This window comes from Colletotrichum aenigma (genome assembly GCF_013390185.1).
Source record: "Colletotrichum aenigma strain Cg56 chromosome Unknown KSG_Cg56_contig10, whole genome shotgun sequence".
Taxonomy (NCBI): domain Eukaryota; kingdom Fungi; phylum Ascomycota; class Sordariomycetes; order Glomerellales; family Glomerellaceae; genus Colletotrichum; species Colletotrichum aenigma.
Window position 1 is genome coordinate 2,748,115 of NW_023500916.1, and position 21,716 is coordinate 2,769,830.

Genomic DNA, 21,716 nt, shown 5'->3' on the forward strand with positions numbered 1-21,716 from the left:
TGCTTCCTCGCCACAGGTCTCCTTGCTACAAGCCATGGAGATTCTTTTCGAATCTAGACAGAGAAGACTGGCGGAAGGCTCCAACATCCCGGCGATTATCCGCCAAAGATTCATCCAAAGATTGCAATTGCGCCGGGATGAGGATCCTTACATTGGATGGGTACCAAGGAATCAGGGGGGAGCACACCCCGTGCTCTGTCGTGCTGATGCCCAGCGTCTAGAAGACGATGTGATTGCCGAGGTAATCGAAAAGAGGTAGGCGAAAGTAGATCGCTAGCAGAACGGACTTCAAAGCGTTCATAGGTCGATCAATACATTTCAGATACACGCAATTCCATCAAAGAAACTCGTTCGTGTCTCCCTTTCTCTCTCTATCATCGTCATCGTTGGAATGCAGCCTGCGAAGCTATGCGCTGCAGGCTGATTATGACCGGGTTTCCAGGGGAATGTCAGAGAATCTCTCTTCTTAAATCGAATCGATGTGATCATGCCCATTGAGTAGTAGGGTCTATGTTGCAAAGGTTCATTCGATACGTCAGGACTTGATATAGGTAAGCAAGCTTGTTTTACATCTACTAATTACTGAAAACGAGTTGGAGAGGATATCACATCAAGGACAGCAACAGTGCAATCGAACTTATGCCTTCTGGCCAGCGGTTATCGCTTGAAGTGGTCAGGGTGAGATAGAAACTCATAATAGGACCGCGACCGTCAGCACGCCATACCCCTCTCATGGCCGGATAAGCGGGAGCCAATCACACCATCTATTGTTGGACAGCCTGTTGTAAAATACTGCAGAATGGTCCAGACCATTTTGAATTGTTGTGCTTTGAGAGCTTCATGGGCATTGGTCCGAAAACCCGGCAGGTGCAGGCGCGGTCCCATGACTTCCTGTGAGCCCCGGCAGCCTGATGCCCAACATCTCCCTCATTTTTAACAACATTTCGCGCGGGCCTGTGGCGAATGCCTCATTCCTATCATTTGTGAAGAGTTGTTGCCTCTTGATCACTTTGGCCACATACCTTCATGCCTCGACCCGAAAAGCATCAGACGCTGGAGAGACTATAGTGGTTCCACAAATCGGCGGTAAACCCGGAGTCGAGCGCGCTCAGCAAGGCTCCAGTGGCCTTTATAGGTCTTCAGCAGGAGACACCATACTGTTGGAAACGTCCCGTGGCTCTATCAATCCGGCCCCTTCAATCCATCACAATCCGCTTCCTGCGTCCTCTTACGATAGGTAGGATTCGCCTTATTAAAACATCGCCTGGCCTTCAATCTATAGAGATAAACTCGCAAGCCATAACAGTCCAACGATCATGAGTAGGCTAGAAATCATCGGTCTAATCAGCAGCATAATCAGCTTCGTCGACTTTGCTGCCGAAGGTGTCGCTTTAGCTCAAGCCATTGCAGAAGATGGGTCGGCGTCGCTGCATGGCAATACGGAATTGGAAGATCGCATCAAACTATGTAACAATCAAATGAACAGTATACGCCGGGATTATTCAGACACCGAGAAGAATAGCCATGAGGTTGAGCTTGTCAAAGTCACCGATGAGTATAGAAATCTGACACTTGAGTTAACGAGTCTCCTGGGAGGCCTCAAGGCAACCAGAAAGCGGGACATAGCATTTAAGTTGTTCCAAAGCTCCCGCCAGAAACATAAGAAGGCAGAGCTACAAAACGACTTGGAGGCTTGTCGTCAGCGAGTACAGATGCAACTGACACTTGCGACAAGGTAATGGTCAAGTCCTCACTAGAGCACCATAATCCTGTGATCCAGTTAACTTTGGAATAAAGCGCAGACCTACAACAACGCTTAGTGGAGATCCGTGATCAGGGAAAGGCTAAATCGACCGAATTCAAGCTCACGAGAGACGGCATAAGTGAGCTTGAGACTCGAATGAAGGCATGGAGGCATGTTCCTGAGTTCATGGAACAAGCCGCGGATATCCTAGCTCTCTCCAAAGAAGCAACCGAGCGCACCGCGCAGGCACTTATATTGGGGAAGCTCCATGTTGCCGATATGACTCGCAGGTTCGACGACGTCAAGCCTGCCCATGAGAAGACATTCTCTTGGATTCTGGAATCAGAAGCCAGACCTGAAGAGACACCTGTGGAGCTCAATGACCATCAAGACCTGACTACTTGTTTCTCCAAGGGAAGAGGCATCTTCCACATAACTGGCAAGCCAGGTGCAGGGAAGTCAACCCTGATGAAGTTACTTTGTCAAAGTGGCAATACGGAAGACCAACTGAAGATATGGGCTGGAAGCAGATCACTAATCATGGCCAATTTCTTTTATCAACACGGCACACCCTTTCAAAAGTCTCTAGAGGGATTAAGGCAGGCATTGCTATGTTCAATACTTGAACAAGTCCCATGGCTCGTCGGGGAGGGTTTCCCACAATTATGGTCTTGCGCCATTCAGCAGATGCCGATTGAAATACGGCCATCGGATGTTGAAGCTGCCTTTGCGAGCTTATTCAATTCACCAGACTCCTTTACTTCGAACGCAGTTGTGTTCTTCATAGACGGCTCAGACGAATTCGCTGGAGAACATCAGTTCATGGTAGACTTGCTGCTCAGCTGGGTCGGTCGCTACCCAAACAACATCAAAATTTGTGTTTCGAGCCGTGAGTGGATTGTTTTCACGAGGGCTTTGGACCATAGCCCGAAAATCAAGCTGCACGAAATCACGTTTCGCGACATCAATAGCTTCGTTCGCACCAAGCTAGCAGATCTCATTCCGTCGACGGGAAATGCGATTGCAACAGAACGAGCTCGACGTTTGATTGACCAGATTATCGACAAGGCCGAGGGTGTCTTTCTTTGGGTGCGTATCGTTGTTGAAGGACTCATCTCAAGTCATGCAGCTGGAGATGCCATTGTAGACCTTGAAGAAAGGGTCAATGACTTGCCCAAAGAACTGGAGAGTCTGTACGAAAACATATTTCAGTCCATGGCAAATGAAAGCTTCGCGACTCGGAAAGATAGGAGAAGGGCTATGCGGATGCTCTTAGCCACTATACCATGTCACAGTCCCCGTGTGCAAACCCCTACGATTCTCATTCGCCATTCGTTCCTCGAAGATTACGAGAGAAACCGCAATTTTGCCTTCGATCTTCCCATTTCCACTCGACAGATGGATGCGGCAACCCGAGATCAGACACTAGAACATACCCACAAGGCCGTGTATCGCAGGTGCATGGGTCTCCTTGAGGTGCACACTGCTGAATTGGACGACAGTTCAGAAGACCATGGCCCGAGACGCAGAAAGAAGGAGTCAGGCAGCACGAAAGATGTACCATCGGATCCAGACATTATTGTCGATTTGGACGACGAAGAATATCTCCATATGCATGTCTCGTACGAGGACGCATCCAGGATCAATCAATCTTACCCGTCTCGTCAACAAGTCTGCTGTATTCACAGGACAGTGCTTGAATCTTTGCAACAAGACGAGGTGGATGAAAAGATTCGTGCTGATGCGGCAGACAACACAGAATTCAACGAAGGTGATTTCCATTGCCAGTCATACCTTGCCGCAGTAAAACACTTTCGCCCAAGTGTTTTCTACGTACGAGACAAACTTATCACTCAGCTTCGCGGTCTTCTTGCCCATTATCACTACTTGGAGAAGCGATTATCCGACGACCGTTGGATGCACCTATTCGAAGAACTTGGCAATGTCCTAGAACACCACAACCTGCACGAGATGGGAATAGATTTACACTTCGATCTTCACTCAAACCATACCTTTCATACCTCGAGCTCATTCCTTCCACCCGAAGACGCTTTGCTCCTTCTTTCTATGAGAGCTGGGATATACAATGATTACGATTCTCCCGAAATTTGGAACAAGATTAAATGTAGTCAAGATACCAGTATATTTGAAGGCATCGTTCTCGACAACTTTCTCACCGGCATCTTGGACCACGAACAGGCCAGGAAAGACGGAGCACGACAGTTCCAAGGCACTCCTGCGAAAGTAGTGAACGAAAGAATTCTAGCAGGAGTGGATGCCTATCTCAAATCTGGAGCGTCATCTAGCGCAAAGTCGCATATCGGAAGCTGCGTACTACATGGTGTACCTATTACATGCTGGCACACTTGGCTTATGAGCCTGCTCGTGTCATGTTTCCAGAAAGAAGGAATCGAGAACCAAGCGGCCTTTATAAAACTTTTCCTGACTTACGGCGCAGACACCGATATTTGGGTTAAGTTTACCGACGACGATTTCATCATCTGGTGGCCAGGGACGGCGAGAGGGCATTTCCTTGTGTCTAATATCTCCAGATTCGAGAATTCGAAGGCCATCGTGAGAAAGGTTATGACTCCACAATGTCATGATGGAATCGTTTTACACCTCCGCGACCTCCTGCCGGTAATCTTTCCGGAGGAACGCGCCCGCTTAGAAAATCTCGTGGCCCAGATGGAACAACGGGCTCCATGCCCACCGGCAGAGGTTTGGCAGGGATCTGGTAATTGGAGAAACGAGGACTATTGTTGCAAGCCCGGCGGAGGCCATTCAGAAGATGGATCTGAGAAATGCTCTGAAGGGAACCCTGAGGTTTAGCTTGGAAGGTAACTCCCGACCGATCATGGAATCTTAGAAATACGTGCTACTATACATCGGCGGGTGGCTGGCTTTGGGTACGGCATTGTCAGTGTTACTAGAATTTAGCTTGAGATTTCGCATTACCATTTAATCATTATCTAACAAAGTCTTGGGGCAATCTTAATCGACTGCTGTCTCCGTGGAAGGTCTCTGTAGTCTGGAGGCACCTTATGAGATGGCTCACTGAGTTGCTCCTCCACCACGCGCCACTCCCCAACTTCGGGATGCCATTTGACAATTTTTGCCTGGACGTCCCCGTTGGCATCGAAATGAACTTCCCTCCGTGAAAGTCGAGACCACTCCTCAAATTCATCATCCTCAAAGGCGATGTTGTCAGACTCAATGGCCTTATTTCTCATAGCAATTGTGTGAAACGTCCTGCTATCCCACAAGCCATCACGCCTGGGATGCTTCCCTAACAGCTCCGTTGCTTCTTCTCTAACTTCGGCGTCGCGGCATCTACATGCGACAACCAGCAGTGGCATGGTAGGTCCGTTGTCCATGCTGAACACCTCAGAACAGCCACCGCAGTTGGACTGTGTTTGAATAACAATCCGTGACAAGTCCACAATCTCGCGGAATGCTGGTGTAAGACTTTTAACTGTCTTGACGTCTCTGTAACTGATGCTCACGACATCGCTCCACAGCAGAAGATACTGTATACGCAGATTGCATGCGTCGACGTATGAGCTGAAGTCGCGATCTTGTCTAATCCTGGCGTGGTCATAGATCCCCTGAAAGCTGCCATGCCAGCGTTGAAGATGGGCAAGAAACTGAGGAAGGACTGTCCTTAGATCCTCAGCATCCTTGAGTTCATATGTGTTTCGTATGTACCCGCCAGCAATGACCTCTTGCGGCATGTCATCCGCATACATGTCGGTATAGATCGGACAGCGGTGGCAGATGTAGTGCTGAACCACTCTCCACCATCTTCGTGCGATGTGTAGGTCAGCGAACGTCGAAGGCATCTCTTCAACTGCAAAGGGCCGTGTGCTACCACGACAGCACCAGCTTATGTCGCTTGAGTTCTTCGAGTGAAGCACGTTGTGCGACCAAGATTGCATCGTCATGCCTTGGAAGATCCACGCAGCATCATCACAAACGGAGCGGATGGAGTCTGTTTCCCGAGCATCCTCGACCATGGACCGCTGAATGAAGTAGTGCTCCATCATCTTATATGCGTGCATAACATGCTGCAACGCCGCGTTGCGGTCGCCGTGGAGGCACTCGAAGGTGACAAACAGGACGCAGCAGACGATAGCCCAGAGCATATTATCAGTCGACGGTGCGGACGTGCGGACAAGTTTGATGGCACGACCGTAATGCTTTAACGCGAACTCATAGTGCGGCCCATTGCTATGTAGCTCCCTTCGAGTTCGACGCTTGAGGTTCGGCACCAGGGCGCGGGCCATCGCGGCCATGGCGAGGGCTGCGTGTTTGATGGCGGGCTCATGTCGGGCAAGCTGCGGGAGGATGCGGGACATGACATCGTTGGGGAAGAGGTAGATGTTGCCGACGAGGATGCGCCAAAAGTCGAAGTAGCCTCTCTCTTTCGGGTCTGTGAAGAAGACGGAGTCGTACCCTGGTTCGACGAGAATGTTCTGGATTCTCCATGTTCCCTTTGCCACGATCCTGCGCGGCGCCGCTTGGATTTGGCGGTGCCCTGCTTTGGTGTTGCGCTCGGAAGGGTACCCTTCGCATACCCCTGGCCCGCGGGGTGACTTGGTGCACTTCAGGCAAAATGGCCTGGTCTCATCGCATTTGATGTGCCGCCGTCTTGCATCAATCGTCAGCCCATCGGGGGATATGACTAGGACTTGGAGTCAATGCTTACTTGCATGTGATGCAACCTGTTCTCACTTTCTTTGAAGAAGCTCTCTTAGTCTGTGAGCGTTGATGTAGAGAGAAAGTGACCATTTGAGGCGACATCCCCGGCAATCTGCAGCATCGTCAGATGGATTTCCAGCGTCAGGGGGCGGCCGCCACGATCGGAGGCGCGCCGAGTCTGACGTACCTATTCTTCTTCCCCCGAGACCCGGTCGTCAGCGGGGCCATGACTCCGGCGGCCGGATCCGGGCTGGACGACTTGGATTTCGAGCTTGAGCCTGACGACTGTGGCTCCATCATGGACATGTTCAAGATATGGATGACAAGAAAAGAACAAGGACAAATGGATCTTGGGGGCCATGCGCAGTCCTTAAACAGTGACTCCCGGAGCAAAATGCTGAAGCCTGGCAGCTGCCAGTTGCTAAACCGAGAATAGCGTAGGATTGAACCCGTTAGCGTGGTAGGGTAGGATCCTTCGCCCCAACGGCTCCAGCCTTTCCGCCCCTGAATAGCACGACCAGGGTCGATGTCAACCCGACCTGTGAGGTCTTTTTGCAGGCACTCAGTCCGAGGTCCCCGCAGTCACGAGATGAAGTGCTAGAGAGTTGTATCAAAGGTAGCAAACGCGTGATGGGCTTCATGGATTTCCCCGTGAGTTGGCCCTCCATCATCGATCTTAGTGTCTTCCACTCAGTGTGAACAAAGAGCAACCCAGAAACGGGCACGCTGGTACGGCCGGCAAATTGGCGCCAGTGCTGTGCTGCCCACAGCCACGAAGGATTGTTCTTCGTCAGAAGTCAGTCGTTGTGATTGAGCGCCCGTTGGGAGCTTACTGATCCTTCACCAAGGAATTACCAATTGAGACCACTCAAGCTTCTAAACATCTTAATTCGATATAGTTCAACGTAAGCCGCCGTTGAAAGACCAAGACTTCGGATGATACTCCGTCTGCATGTCTATGTAAAACTCACTAGTTAGGTGCGGTGCTTTTGTTGGGTGTTGTACGACCTACTTTGCTGTTGATCGACCACATGGTCTACGACAGAGCTGCGTGATGCCTGCATTGGAAATGCAGCAATCTCTGCCAATCATTGGTCTCACGGGATTCGAAATGACTTATTCTACATACAAAGCCTCGTCAGTGCTTGTGAGAGCCGAGCATCGCATTCGTCGTATGAGGTGCAGATCTCCGGCTGCTCGAGATTGCCAGCAGGTGTTAGCGCAAAGCAGTCGCTGTCGGGCCACTACCCACGACCAATTCCAGCGCCATAAGCTGACAGGGGTCACCGGAGAACCCAACCATCTCGAGAACACAGACGTTATGGAACATCAATTGGGGAATTTGTAGTTAAAAGGGGTGGGAGAAATACTCCAAAGCCTAATCTTCAGCAACGCCTTGCAAAAATTTAGAAGACCAATCGCCTTGTTGCTGTGATGCTGTAAATGCATGTAAGATGACGAGCTCTTACATCCACTGTTAAAGGTCCTCATGATGTTGCATGTCAAACGAAACGAATAGCCAGATTGAGGTTGGTATCGGATTTGAAGAGTAATCTTGTGTTAGGTTTGTTTGTTTTTGTAAGAACACATGGACCCCTGGACTTGTTCTCTAAGCAGTTCCAGACCTTGCCAGACGTTCAAGAATAGTAGGGGTTCATTCAATCTCTGATCTGCCACCTACTCGCTCCGTTGGCGATTACCTGACAAAGAAAAAATCGTCTTGCGAACTCAGACTAAAGACTGGAAGTGTTTGTAGAAAAAGGAAAAGAATAAAGAAGGACCTTGTCAAGTTGTTGCATCCCAACTAAACACTCTCGTGGTCGTGGATGTGGCCGTGACTGTGGGTGTGACCGTGGGAGTGGTTGTGGCCGTGGGTATGGCTATGGCTGTGACCATGACTGTGGCCATTGCCAGCCTCACTGCTGCTGGTCATGCCGTTACCACTCTTGGAGAAGTGTCTGACAACGGTCCGGCCGCTGCTGGAACGGCGTCTCTCTTGCTCGTGCAACTGCGTTCTCATCCTCTCCTCGAGCCTCTCCATCTCGCGGCACTTCTCCTCGTATCTGGCGATAGCCTCATCACGCTCGCGGTCGGCGTTGTTGCGAGCGCTGATCGCCTTCTCCTTCTGCTCTCTCGACTCACGAAGCATGGTACGCATGCTGCTGATCTCGAACTCGTAGCCGGAGCCGCCATCCTCGTACTCAGTGACGCTCTCGCAGACGTCCTCGTATCTGCCCTCCCAGTCGCGGCACTTCTGCTTAAGCGAGCCGCACTCGGTCGTGAGACTCTCAACCTCGACCTGGAGAGTAGCGGCGAGGGACTTGTGGCTCTTGATCTCCATCTCGTAGTCCTTGATCTTGGTCTTGGCGGTATTGAAATCAAGCTGCAGACGCTCGATGCGCTCGGTCTTGGAGTGGATCTCTTCTTGAGTCTTGGAGAGCGTAGACTCAGTGTGGCTGAGAGTCTCCTGGATAATGACCAGCTGGCGGTGGATATCATCGGCGCGGCCGGAGTGGCGACCGCTCTCCTCCTCGACACGCTTCTTCTCAAGTTGAAGAACGCGGATCTCCTCGATCTTCTTGGTAATGGTCTCACGCAGCTCGGTCTGAGTGATCTCGACGCGAGAGACGTCCTCGCGCAGAGACACGATCTCACGCTCAGAGTGCTCCCACTTGAGCTTCCACTTGCTGCTGCGATCCTCGGCCTCCTCCCAGCAGCTGTGTTCCTTGATGATGTCGCGCTTGAGCTTCTCAATGTGCTGTTCGAGCTCGGTCTTCTCGTGTCGAACCTTGGTGACGCACTGCTCGGCCCTGGTGATTACCTCTTGGAACTCCTTGATCTCGAGCTGCTTCTTCTCGAGGCGATCCTCGAGTTCCTTGTTCTTGCGTCTGATCTCTTCGTGCCTGTGCTCATGCTTGCGCAGCCTCTCTCCCAATTCGCTCTCGCGGTGGAGCCAGTCGTGTTTCTCCTTCTTCAGAACCGAGTTGAGCTGCTTGGAGTGAGCGAGCTCCTTATGGTGGGTGTCGTGCTTGGTCGTCAGCTCCTCATAACGAGAGAGCAGCTCGGTGTACTTCAGGTCGAGAGCATCACGGTCGCCGCGAAGCTTGCCACACCTGTCTTCGAGCTCAGCACGAGAACTCTCGGTCGAGATCAGAGTGTGTCTCGTGGTCTCGACAGTCTTCTTCGTCTCCTCATGCTCGCGCCTGACGTGGCTGAGAGTGTCCTTCACTTGCGTGATCTCGTGAAGGAGATGGCGGCACTCGGTGTCGCGTTCAGCAAGCTTCGTCTTGAACTCGGCAGTGCTGTTAACAGCGGCCTTGAGGTCAATGTTGAACTTGAGAATCTGCTTCTGGCGCTCTTCATGCTCATGGTGGTTGTGAGAGTGCTCCCTCTCCTTGATCTCGATGATCTCGGCGAACTCCTCAATGCGCTGGTGCATCCTGTCCATCTCGGCATAGCACGACTCTCGCTCAGCGATGATCTTGCTCCAGACTTCCCTCAGGGAGGCGCTGCGGCGAGACATGTTGGCCATCAGCTCGGTGAGGGCAAAGAACTCGCCCTCGGCTTGAGCGGTCAGCTCCTTGGCCACTTCGGAGCTGTACTGCTTCTGGTAGCTGCCCCATGATGAAGTCCGGGTGCGGCTCAGGATGCGACGGGAGCTATGGCTGTGGCCATTGGCGAACGAGCGCGTGGAGCCGGTAGGGCTGGCATCGCGAGAGAGAACGCCGTTGGGACGAGGCAGACGTCTGGTGCGGGACATCTCGAAGATGTGAGACGTGACATCCGGCAAAGTGGACAGGTCCTCATCGAGGATGCTGTCCATTCCGACGAAGTCCTTGGGCATGGAAATCCCATTGGTGTGGGTGTCGAGGGTAGCCATTTCGTTGAAGTAAGGAAGCTCGTAAGCAAGGTTACGATTCAATGAAGTGCTGGATATCTCGGTCATGGGTGGGCAAGGATCGGATGAAGCGGGAAAGAGAAGACACACAAAACAGGAGAATAACGATCCAGATATATAGTCGTGGATGCTGTGTGAAGAACCTTCCATGGGAGGAATTCCAGCATGAGAGGAGACGCCATCCGAAGGATCAAAAGCACAATGGTGGCCATTGATGGCTACCCCGGGTATCCAGCTGTCCAGGAGCTGATCTCCCAAAACGGTGTTGTCGGCTGCCACAAACGCGCTCGTCTCCACCAAAACGAGATAGGAGAGAGACAAAATCCCAGCTCTCTCCCTGGGGTCTTAGACAGCATATTCTCTAGCTCCCGTTGATCTCAACGATCGGCGTATCCTGAAGATTCATCGTCTCCGTTAACGGTATCATCCTACCTGCGAGCATTGACCAAATAGAGTGATTCCAACAGTTGCCCAAGTGAATGTCTCATGATACAGAGGGTGAAAATCCCATCTCAGAAAACCATTGTCGGAAAGACCTCGTGAGGAACGGCATGAGCCATGCAGAGATTCAAGAACAAATAACCAATAGATAGGGTTGTACCTACTCGGTCGTGAAAGTTGTGTCTGTATCCAGGTGTATCCAGGTGGATGGTTGCGGGACACGCCAGCCACATAACCACAGATATGAGACATCCCACGGACGGTCTCCCTTGCCCAACGCTCTCATAGGCTCGTTTGCACCATGGCGAACCCAGAATGCCATAGTGATTTTTCGACGTGCTCATTCAGGACAAGATCTCAATCATCTGACGCAGACCGAGGCGGGGAGCTGTCTTACACGCGGCACTTGGCATTCGGACGGGTCCTACGGTTATATCAAGCAACGAAGAAACCTGAGATGTCACTACCTACTCAGAACATACTGATCTGGCGCACATCATTCCATGACTAGATGTAGGTTATCAGTCTTTCTTTTCTCCCGGTTAAGGTCGGAGTTGAGAAGTTCGGCTGACGTTGAAGAAAGCAGCCGTTGAAGCGTTCGGATCAATAGCGAAGTTCAGCGTCGGTATGCCTCTCGGATCCGAAGAATGATCTTCACGGACAACTAATTCCGGCATACCAGCCAAATGGAGTCGCCGCATTCAGCTCGGATACCCCGCATGAAACACATGCGCCGCCTTGCGCGGACGTTCAAGACACCCCATTTCCCAATCTGCGGCTCATTATGGCGATTATCAACAAAGCGGGACATATTCTTCCGACATCTACTCATTACGCGTGAGCCTGCGACATTCCAACTTCACACCGGCGCAGATATCCAGTGATCAGCGAGACTTTTTGCTCAATGTTGACGATTCAGGATAATTTCTCTCGTCCTTGCCAAGAGGCTCAACAAACCCGACTTTTCATGTCCTCACGATACTCGGGCCAGTCCCAAGCATCTATTCCGATGTGGCGCTGATGTCTTCGATTCAATGTCTGTTTGTGGGGATAGATGCTTCCTGTACCACGGATTAGGTCTTGATTCAACAGGAGTGAACCAAAACTGAAATTTGTTTTGAGACGCTCGACCAAAGCACATCTAATAGTTTCTTGTGAAAGTCACGCGAAGGACTGCTGATTTCTCATACATTATCCTCGACGTCCGAGTCCGGTGTTGTTCTGGTAACAGTCGAGCGCAAGTCTAGACTCTCCCGATTTTGATATTTTGGGTTGTCACCAATGTGTTTTGTTGTACATGCGAGGTCGAGTGAGTCGCTCTCTAGGTAAAGTTCACACAATCACTGAAAAACTAGGAAAGTGAGCCCCGAGACCCGGACAACTATCCTTGACAACAGTATCTCAATTGATCGATGAATCGCGTTGCTACATGAGCTAAATATGGCCAAGAACTCTTTCGAGAGAATTACCAATCCTATCTGCCAAGCAACGTCCCAAAGAACCTCCTAAATGCTCCTCTACTAATGAAACATGAATTGAGAACAAAAGGAACGTCTCATGTGCCTCAGTAATGATTAAAATTTACTAGCCAACATGTTATGTACCAAACCTTCATTCATCGCGACCCATATCTTCTGCACTGACGCTCTCCTTATACACCTAACACATACACCTGGTTCCCTCAATATCGCACAAGCAAATTAACGACAAAAGCTTTTGTGAACCACGAGAGGGCGGAAGCTGTCCCGCCAATTCCGCCAGACTAGGGCGGCCCTTCCGCCTATCTTAAGCTACTTTCCAGATAGCGTAACCCTCGCCTCTCATGAGGCAGGTCCCAAATTTTGATTGCATCCCAACACGTCAAATGCGGATTGCCTTCGGGATTTGTGCCCCCATTGCCAGATTCCAGGGGAACATTTTAAGTGTAATACGTTATGTTCAACGGCCGGACCGGCCCGTTTACGGGAAAAGTTGCCCCAAGGAAATCAAGCTCCACCAAGGTCTCGACGGCGCCTTGCGGTCGCCAAATCCAGGAAGAATGGCTTCTGTGGTGTTAATTTTACCAATCCTTCCGCAAAGTTACGAAAGCGAGTCTCAATAATTAAGAGTCGCGCGTATCCAGAAACATTTGCCAAAAGTCTAGGAATACTTGGTTCACAACCCCATGACCGGCGACAATTACCGATGTGGATGATTAGTTTTCCGCGGCAAACTCGGATAACACCCACTTTCGCCGTGCGGTCAAGAAACGGTCCCCAGCATGAAAGAAGATATACCGCAGCCAGCAGAGCAACCGCACAGCTCGGGATCAGACGGTACGCAGCAATCATTAAGGGTCGTAAGCACGGCTGACATAGTTCTCAGGCATAATGACCCACGCTCAAAGTACCGAATCTATCATGGACTATCCAGATGGCGGATTGAGAGCTTGGCTAGTCGTATTTGGTGCCTGGTGTGCCATGATACCTTCCATGGGTCTCTTGAACTCGCTCGCCGTCCTCCAGGCTTGGCTCGGAGAGCACGAGCTTCAAGGGATGCCACAGTCATCCACCGGATGGATTTTCAGCGGCTATGCCTTCTTCCTGTTCTTCTGTGGCGCTCAAATAGGTAAGGCAGCCCGGGGCAAGTGTATGCGTATCGTTTTGAAATTGACAGCCCCAGGCCCTGTGTTTGATGCCCATGACATGCGCCTATTGATCATCCCCGGAGCTGTCGGCATCGTACTTGCTCTCGTTTTCACGAGCCTTTCATCCGGTAAGCCCCATAAGTTTCCATGTCTCAGACTGCCTAGCATCATGAGTTCTCGATGATGACTTTAATTATTGTCCAGAGTTCTACCAATTCTTTCTCTCGTTCAGTGTGCTTGGCGGGATTTCGTCGTCGTTGCTGTACAATCCAGCTGTATCGGCGATCGGCCATTGGTTTCACAAGAAGCGAGGACTGGCCACTGGCCTGGCTTGCACTGCGGGAGGTGTGGGCGGCGTCTGGATGCCCCTCGTCATCCTCTACTTGGCTCCTCGCATTAGCTTCGGCTGGTCTATACGAGTGATAGCTCTCATATGCGCCATTCACGGGGCAGCGGCATGCTGCCTACTGACTAAACGGCTGAAACCTGAGAAGTCAAGAGGCTCTTCCATCGACCTCAAAGCCCTTAAGGACATTGACTACGCTGCTGTGGCCCTTGGACTAGTTCTCGTTGAGTTTGCCGTGTTCATCCCGATCACATACATCTGCTCCTACGGTATTCACTCTGGGTTCGGATACCTTGACGCGTACATGCTCAACCCCCTTCTCAACGTCGGCGCCGTTCCGGGTAGATTCTTACCCAATTACGTTGCTGATCGATTTGGTGTCATGAACACAACGTGTACTATCACATTTTGCTGTATGGCTTCGATATTTGGCCTCTGGCTTACAGCAAACGGGAGTCGGACCATGACAACAGCTTTCGCCATCATCTACGGATTTTGGTCAGGAGCATCTGTGAGCCTTGCTCCAGTCGCCATTGGCTTGGTCTGTCGGACAGAAGACTACGGGAAACGCAACGGTACCGCATACACTCTTTGCAGCCTTGGTACTCTCATCGGGATTCCAATCGCCGGAGCGATTTTAGGAGCCGAGGGCGGCGGCTATCGGGGGTTGATAATATTCGCTGCGCTAGCCTATGTAATATCCTTGGCCGCTTACATCTTTGGTCGTGTGCGGTTAGGAGGGTGGTCGCTGGTGAAGGCATGTTGATGGGGTTCGGCTCTGACGGGGTCTCTGGGGTTGTTAAGATGGCTTGCGTCGTTGTAGATGGCATGCAGGAATCGAGGTTGGTGGATAGATAAGCCACGGGAGAATCTAGCCACCATGTTCTCTGAAAAAAATACGAAGTCTCGGACCAGGTGCGACTCTGATTTTACTTCGAGCTTGGCCACTTTGAGCACAAAGGAATGTGTACAGACATCTCTCGGCCAGAGCATAGATGAGCCAAGACTCAAGGAGAGGTTCTGAAGTCGCCATGCAGGCAGCAGCATGCAGGTGAGTTGACTTGGCCAATCACCTTCAACTATTGCTACTATTACGTCTCTCAACGTCTCTCATGGCAAGCAGTGAAACTTACTGATTTACTAGAATATGCTGCCAAGTCCGCCTTCGAGGGCTTGGGTGCAGTCTAGGAAGCATCCTTCGTCATGTGCACCCACTCAAAGCTACCATGTTTGCCTCCGGTTTCTAGCCAAGCTAACACGTCAACGACAGCTTCCTCATTCATCGTTGACAAATTGCCCATTCCGTACGCGAAAGATCAAAGGCTTTACAAGTTTTTCTTGTCCACATGGCGCGGTATCGCCGGAAGGTTCGGCCTATGATGTAATAGTCTTTAGACAATCGAGCATTTCACCACACAGACCCGCTCCGACAGACCACTTCCGGCACACCACCCGAGCACCCTTCTCCACGGACATCCGTGTGATAAAACGGCGCCTATTCACTTGTCCGACGAACTGCTACGTTCTCAGACTCTTCAGGATTCGAATTCAAAAAGCTCTATAAACTGCCTATCCCTACCTGAGCTAGCTCACAAACTTGTCGTCATCAACGCATTCCAGAACATCTGCCAGCCTTCCAGAAACGCACGAGTCATGTTTCTCTCCAACAGAGCACCAGCGAAACCGCTGCCCCGCTTCCAAACCAACACGCCTCTGGACTCGACGTTTGATAAGGACATCCGCGACGTGCACCTTATCTACGACTACGACGCCGAGGATGAGAATGGAAATCCGGAAAAATGGCGCTATGAGATGTGGTTTTTCTCCGAGGACCGCGTAGTCTACGCCATCCACGGCGGACCGATGGCGGGCCGCATAAACTACCAGGCCGCCACGTATCAGTGTATTCGCCCCGGCGAGCTGTGGCAGGTGAACTGGCTCGAAGAGACTGGGACGGTCTGCTCTCTGGTCTACGACATTCCGAATGAGAAAATCTCAACCCTTATCTCGTTCTCACGGGGCCATTGGGAAAATCCCAAGGCGGCGCACGGTGACAAGCGCAACCCCGGCGATTTGGCGCGGTGGAGGGTGCTTGCGAGGTTTGGGCATCAGAGCGACAGGCTCATGCTGTCCGAGCAAGCGGATATCGTGGAAAAGTTCAAGGGCAAGGGGGATCTGGTGCCTATTTCTGAGGATGCTATTACATTTTGAAGGCGATTTGAGTATTGGCTTTGTGGTTAGCAGCACGGGCGTCAAGGTATTTCAGCTTGATTGACATCTATTTGAGAGAAAATGAGAAGCATGTGTTGTGACGCTCTTCAATAAGCTGTTGGTGAGAGAGACTGTAGCTCTATACGCGTGAACCCCTTCCGCCGCCATGCAGGTGCGTCAGCCGTTATCTGGGAGTACCTTTCGCCGTGCTCAGAAAAAGAAAACCAAACTGCAGAAAGGGTCAGGGTCACTTGTAATCAACTCCTTGGCAAAATGCAACAACGATCTTGACTTGCGGGCTTTTTCAAATCCAGTATATGCAATCCATTTGTGTTCTATGTACTAAATCTTGATGAACATTGATTGCACCATGTGTCCATCTCAGCTATCGAGAGCATTTATCGGCAAATCTTGGTTGGGCCAATGCCAGCCGGGTTCTCAAGTGTGCACTTAAGTCCCTTGCAACAATCATGAGGCAGAGGATCGTTGTCGTTGCAAAACTCTGTGGGAAGTGAGTAAGCTGGCTATGAAATGACTGGAGGATTTAGAGGACAGGTATTACCATCCGCTTTTCTGCAATTCGCCTGACGAGGGAACAGTTCTATGCCCGCAGTGTCACGCTAGTATATCAGTCAGTATTCGACGGCGTCCACGAATGAGCAGCGAACGAAATTGAAGGTCTTACTGGATGAGGGACAGCAGCCGAAACAACGGCAATGAGAGTGACAATAACTGCAGTAAACTTCATATTGTTGGTAATAGACAAAATGGACAGGTGACAGACTCGAAGAATTGTGTCTAATGACGCGGGAAGTGCCGGACTTCAAGATTTTGAATAAGAATGGACCAGCCTGCTTGATTGATGACAAGCTAGAACAACACCTCAGTTCAGGCGGCAATATCTTTGCCTTTATACTTAACCGAATGCTCGGGCTCTTGATCGACAGATCTTCTCCGAGAACACTTGGCTTGGCTATTTTGGTGTTTTCGAGATAGGAAACTTTCTAATTCGAATGATTTACAAAAGAATGCAGGAAGGCTACCAGCATTTGACAGACGAGAGCTATTACAAAAAGTCGCCGGAAAGATTTAAGGTTGCTGTCAAACACGACTGGCAGGCGAAGTGGGCACTAAATGTGCATACTATGTATCTCAGCAAGTCAAGAAAGACTCTGAGCATGACCTTCGGATGCTAATTCAGTCAGACTACTGGCTAACAGCAACTCTTAATTGATGACGGTATCCCCGAGCTGAACCGGACTGCCGGTACTGAGCAGCCGGAGTTGAGGTTCGTCTGAAACGGCCGTCTGAAACTCGCCTCCAAGAACTTGACCCCGTAGTCCTGACTCAAGTCATTGCATATATGGCCTTATGGCTGTGCAACTCAGGGAAATAAGTAATCACAAAAGAGGAACATTCCGCCTGACTAGAGTCACGAAAAGGCTCACGCAGTATGATAATTGATAACTAGCGGGTCTGGTGGCCTAGGTATCAACATATCCAGCCGGAGACTTGTTCGCCCTCTCAATTCCGATACCGAGCCCGACCCTTGGACATATTCTCGCCTTCTACTTGGTGTCATTCGTTACACAATGACCACAGGTAATGGAATTGTCCACAGGTTCGCTTGAATCTTAGTTGCCCAGGCGGTAAATCCAGGCTTTGTTGGGCGTTAGCGTTCCCTGAATGATATTTTCCCATGCCTTCTCAACTCCCGAAGAACCACCAACTCCAGTGCCCCAAACCAGTTCCATGTCTCCAAGGTACTTCTCGCCTACCGCTTTCTCGAATGCAGCTTCGTTGTCTCTGAAGAAGCTCTCCGCGCCTTCCGCCTCAACACCATCGTCAATGACCCAAGTCGTGTTCAGTTGAACAGGGACACCCCACTTCCCTCGCAAGCCCATAAGTGCCTGGAACTCCTCTGGAGATTGCATCTTTGGCTCGCCGCCAATCAAGACCAGAGTGAAGCTTGTACCTTCCGGTAACTTGGCGGCCAGAGCTTCGCGGAGCCGCTCTGTGACTTCCACGGGGCCTCCGTTGTCAAAAACCACAACGCGCTTAGGCTGGACACTAGCAATCCAGTCGACCGTCTCTTTAGCAGCAAGTTCGTCGTACTTCACATTCTTGATCCCGAAGGGAGCCTCGGGGGAAGGACTCAAAGACTGAGGTGAAGAAGTGGCGTTCAGCCATGCAAGAGGTCCATTAGTGTCCGGTTTACGGTTCCGGGCAAAGTTCCAGGTGATGCTCCGCCCCGTCCGGCTTGATGCGGAGAGGTTGACAACGACGGCGGAGCTCAGATCCCCGTCCTTGTCGGTCCACTTACCACCATACTGGCCAGTAGGGTGAACTCCTTTAAACTCCGTCGGGAAGCTGAAGCGGTTAAGTACGTAGCCCGCGTTCCAGATAGGATACGCGTTTGCGAAAATGGCTCTGAACTCCTCTGGTTTAGCGGACTCGTCGACGAGGTTGTACCGGTTGTAGATGCTTCCGAGCTCCTTCCTGTGGTCGCTCACCTCGCGGAAGTGACCCTTGGGCTCGTGTGGTACGAGGTTGAGATCAACTTCGTGTGATGAGGTAGGCCAGTAGCCGTAGACAAGACTGCCGGAGGGAATGGCCTCGATGTTCGACTCGAGAACCCTGGCGAAACCCCACGCAGGCACGATACCCCACTCACCCTGGTTGTTGTACGGGGCGGGGCCGTCGAGAGGGACGGGCCAGGTGGACCACCAATGGAGCATGTCTCCGAGCTTGGCATATGAGAGGTTGTTGGATGTGATGCCGATGAGAGTTGAGCGCGCCCGGATGGACGAGGGGGCTAAGGGGGGAAGAGACAGATTGACTGAGATTGTCTCATGTTTGGTGAGGTCCTTCTTGGAAATGACGAGAATTTCGGCCGCCATATTGCTGGCAGTGTGATGAGTGCAGTTGTGTGAGTATGACTTCGCTGGTGGTTGATTAAGGATCAAACGGAACACAGTGAGAGGGGTTGTGGTTTTAACCTGAAGTTTAATTCTTGAGCTGCCGACAATTGCCAAGGGTCAGCAGCGGACCGAGCAGATGGGGCGGCATCAAACGGGCATCTTACATCGAGTGTGAAGTAAGACCTAAACCGCATCGAGGCTTGAATTTAGCATGTTAGTGGTCCCGTCGCACTGAACCGGCTAGCCGGTTGGCGCCCGCATTTGATTTGAATCCGCGGGCCACTGTCAGTCATCAGCAAAGAGTCATCCCTACAGGGATCAAAGTGGATGCATGTTTGAATCTTTCTCCACGGAAAAATCCTTCGTAAGCTGATTTCACATCCGATCAACTGACTGAATGTGTAGCTGATAGGCTTTTACGACTTTTCTGTGATGAAAGTACACACACTGTCATACTTGGATGTGCGGATGAGCCGGGCGTTGCGCGATTCGGGAATCACTCTGGCTGACGCGGAGTTCAATGGGCGGACAAAACCTAGTATTGTGTACCACATAATACTTGGGGACGAGCAATCCATCGAAGACTTGAGTACGAATGAATTGAATATGAAGTTGCTATTAAATTGTTTCAATTAAGGGAAACTTTTAAGCGGTACCGAACGCCTTCTGGTGCCCAACCAAGGTGAATCGGTAGTGAACCTTGTTCTCCTTGACCCTCTCAACCGCCTCCTTGCATCCTGCCTCGGAGATGTCAATAGTCTCAACCCATGGCTTGATGCCCTTCTCAGCAGCAAGCTTCAACAGCGCATCCATCTCCTGGTGGTTTCCAATGTGGCTTCCAGACATTTTGGCCGAGTTGCTGGCGAACAGGCCCGCAGGGAACTGGGGAAGCGGCTTATCCGGAAGTCCTACCATGTGAAAGTGACCACCGACGCTGAGCGTCGACAGGTAGGTCTGCAGATCAAACTCGTTGGTCATATCGGAGCAGTTCAGCATGAAGTCGAACTTGAATGCCCAGGGCTTCGCCCAGTCCTTTTCTGTCGTGTTGATGACCTCATTCGCGCCCAGCTTCTTGCAGTCTTCGGCCTTGTCGGGCGAATGCGTGAGGGCGTAGACTTCGGCGCCGAGCGCCTTAGCCCACTGCACCCCAAGGTGACCAAGGCCGCCGATGCCGACAATGGCGACTACGGAGCCCTTCCCCACACCGCCCCGGACAAGCGGGGAGTAGGTCGTCAAGCCGGCGCACATGAGCGGGGCCGCATCCTCGGACTTGAGCTTCTCGGGGATTTTGAAGGTGAAGTACTCATGAGCGCGGATGTGACTTGCGAAGCCACCATGCGCCTGGCTTCCATCCTCGTACTTTGCGTTGTATGTGTCTGATTCTTTTAGTTAGTCTCAACTTCGGGAGCGGCCGGAACATCCGTGTCAACGTACCGACGAGGTGAGGGCAGTAATTCTCGTTCTGGTGCTTGCACTGCTCGCACTTCAGGCACGCCCACACCTGGGCTCCCACGCCGACCCTGTCTCCGACCTTGATGTCCTTGACACTCTTGCCAACGGCGATCGCCTTGCCGACAACCTTGATGGCTGTTAGACCTTGCACACCCGTCTTAGATGTTCTAAATAGACTTACCTCGTGGCCGACACACAGGGGACCCTCGTATTCACCCCAGCCGCCAGTGATAGTGTGCACGTCGGATCCGCAGACACCACAGCACTCGATCTGCACGTCAATGTCGTGATCTTCGAATGGTTTCGGTGTGAGGGTCTCCTTGTTAAACTTGTTCCATGTCTTCGGACCCTGGGTGCAGAAGCCCTGGAACTTTTCGGGGTAGCTCATTTTGATTGAATTGGTGGTGGTGGTGGTATCTAGAATATTTTGAGAATGTTTGCCGATGTTCTTCGTCTCTACCATGCTTCAAAGTGCACTCTTCTTCTGCTTATATACGGCCAAATTTCGCGATGACGCTTGAATTTTCTCAGACCTGCCCGCCTCTGAGCTGATCATGCTGTGAGCTGCTCAGGTCAGGCAATAGACCTCGACCCACTGCCCGCCGCAAATTGCCCATCGGAGAACACCCATCGAAAAGTGCCATCCGATGAATGACGTCTATGAATTTCTCAATTTCTCGAGGGTCGCCCCACCGAAGCGGCGTCTCGGTCCATGCCGAGAAGGTCGCGCCAACGCAGCTCCGGGTGTGGCTCACGCCTTAGCTCCGAAGGCTTGACTTCCAGACCGCTGATAACGAGCTAGCTTCCCCCAGGGGTGTCGATCTCCTTCCCGAACGGGACGTGTCTCGAAGCCTCATGACGCCAACCTTTTTTCATCATGTTGGGTTTGACCGTGACACAGCAGAAATACGCCGAGACTTAAGCCTCAGGGAAGTCGATCCGGAGTGAAAGTCCCGATTCCACGGCATTCCGCTTACCAATGCATACTTGCACAGAGGAGTTCGATCCGTGGTACTGAGCCAATCAAATTGACGAGGTGCCTGATGCCGGACCCGCGGTGCGATCAGTTTACCCTTTGAAAAAGAGGACTGACGTACTTGGAGAGGAACAATTGCCGGGCTCTTTAGTCTACATGCGTAGCTTAGAGGCCATGACGGGACCTCATCTAAACCACGTGGACCTTTACTCCATAGGTGGTAGCGAAAAGCCAAGCAGCGTTTAGGTGAAGCGATATCAAAACATTCACCAGCGTTCTTGGGATTCAGGTCATAGGTTTTGGAGATCCTGTCTCGACCCGTTCCCAGCCCTAAAGCCAAAAGGCTCATCTATTCATGTGCCTACTCACTCATAGATCGAGAGCACGCACCGGAAGACTT

The 21,716-nt window shown here is 51.4% G+C and overlaps 6 protein-coding genes across 6 annotated transcripts; 2 read left to right on the forward strand and 4 right to left on the reverse strand.

The window, feature by feature from the left end:
* Positions 1-1,316: 1,316 nt before the first annotated feature.
* CGCA056_v014607 (uncharacterized protein) lies at positions 1,317-4,576 on the forward strand (the record flags this gene model as incomplete). Its single annotated transcript, XM_037329849.1, has 3 exons — positions 1,317-1,735; positions 1,798-2,192; positions 2,496-4,576. 3 exons carry the CDS (start codon positions 1,317-1,319, stop codon positions 4,574-4,576), a joined length of 2,895 nt encoding a protein of 964 aa, XP_037171827.1.
* A 140-nt stretch (positions 4,577-4,716) lies between these two features.
* atnN-4 (Aspercryptin biosynthesis cluster-specific transcription regulator atnN) lies at positions 4,717-6,751 on the reverse strand (the record flags this gene model as incomplete). Its single annotated transcript, XM_037329850.1, has 2 exons — positions 4,717-6,394; positions 6,633-6,751. 2 exons carry the CDS (start codon positions 6,749-6,751, stop codon positions 4,717-4,719), a joined length of 1,797 nt encoding a protein of 598 aa, XP_037171821.1.
* A 1,498-nt stretch (positions 6,752-8,249) lies between these two features.
* On the reverse strand, positions 8,250-10,325 carry CGCA056_v014609 (uncharacterized protein; the record flags this gene model as incomplete). The annotated part of the gene is made up of 1 exon (XM_037329851.1): positions 8,250-10,325. The coding sequence occupies one exon, from the start codon at positions 10,323-10,325 to the stop codon at positions 8,250-8,252; it is 2,076 nt and encodes a 691-aa protein (XP_037172170.1).
* Positions 10,326-13,044: 2,719 nt separating this feature from the next.
* asaE-3 (MFS transporter asaE) lies at positions 13,045-14,522 on the forward strand (the record flags this gene model as incomplete). Its single annotated transcript, XM_037329852.1, has 4 exons — positions 13,045-13,099; positions 13,149-13,391; positions 13,446-13,538; positions 13,615-14,522. The coding sequence occupies 4 exons, from the start codon at positions 13,045-13,047 to the stop codon at positions 14,520-14,522; spliced, it is 1,299 nt and encodes a 432-aa protein (XP_037172380.1).
* Positions 14,523-17,601: 3,079 nt separating this feature from the next.
* On the reverse strand, positions 17,602-18,867 carry CGCA056_v014611 (uncharacterized protein; the record flags this gene model as incomplete). Its single annotated transcript, XM_037329853.1, has 1 exon — positions 17,602-18,867. The coding sequence occupies one exon, from the start codon at positions 18,865-18,867 to the stop codon at positions 17,602-17,604; it is 1,266 nt and encodes a 421-aa protein (XP_037172379.1).
* Positions 18,868-19,533: 666 nt separating this feature from the next.
* On the reverse strand, positions 19,534-20,728 carry ADH6-0 (NADP-dependent alcohol dehydrogenase 6; the record flags this gene model as incomplete). The annotated part of the gene is made up of 3 exons (XM_037329854.1): positions 19,534-20,264; positions 20,323-20,467; positions 20,522-20,728. The coding sequence occupies 3 exons, from the start codon at positions 20,726-20,728 to the stop codon at positions 19,534-19,536; spliced, it is 1,083 nt and encodes a 360-aa protein (XP_037171663.1).
* Between the last annotated feature and the right edge of the window lie 988 nt (positions 20,729-21,716).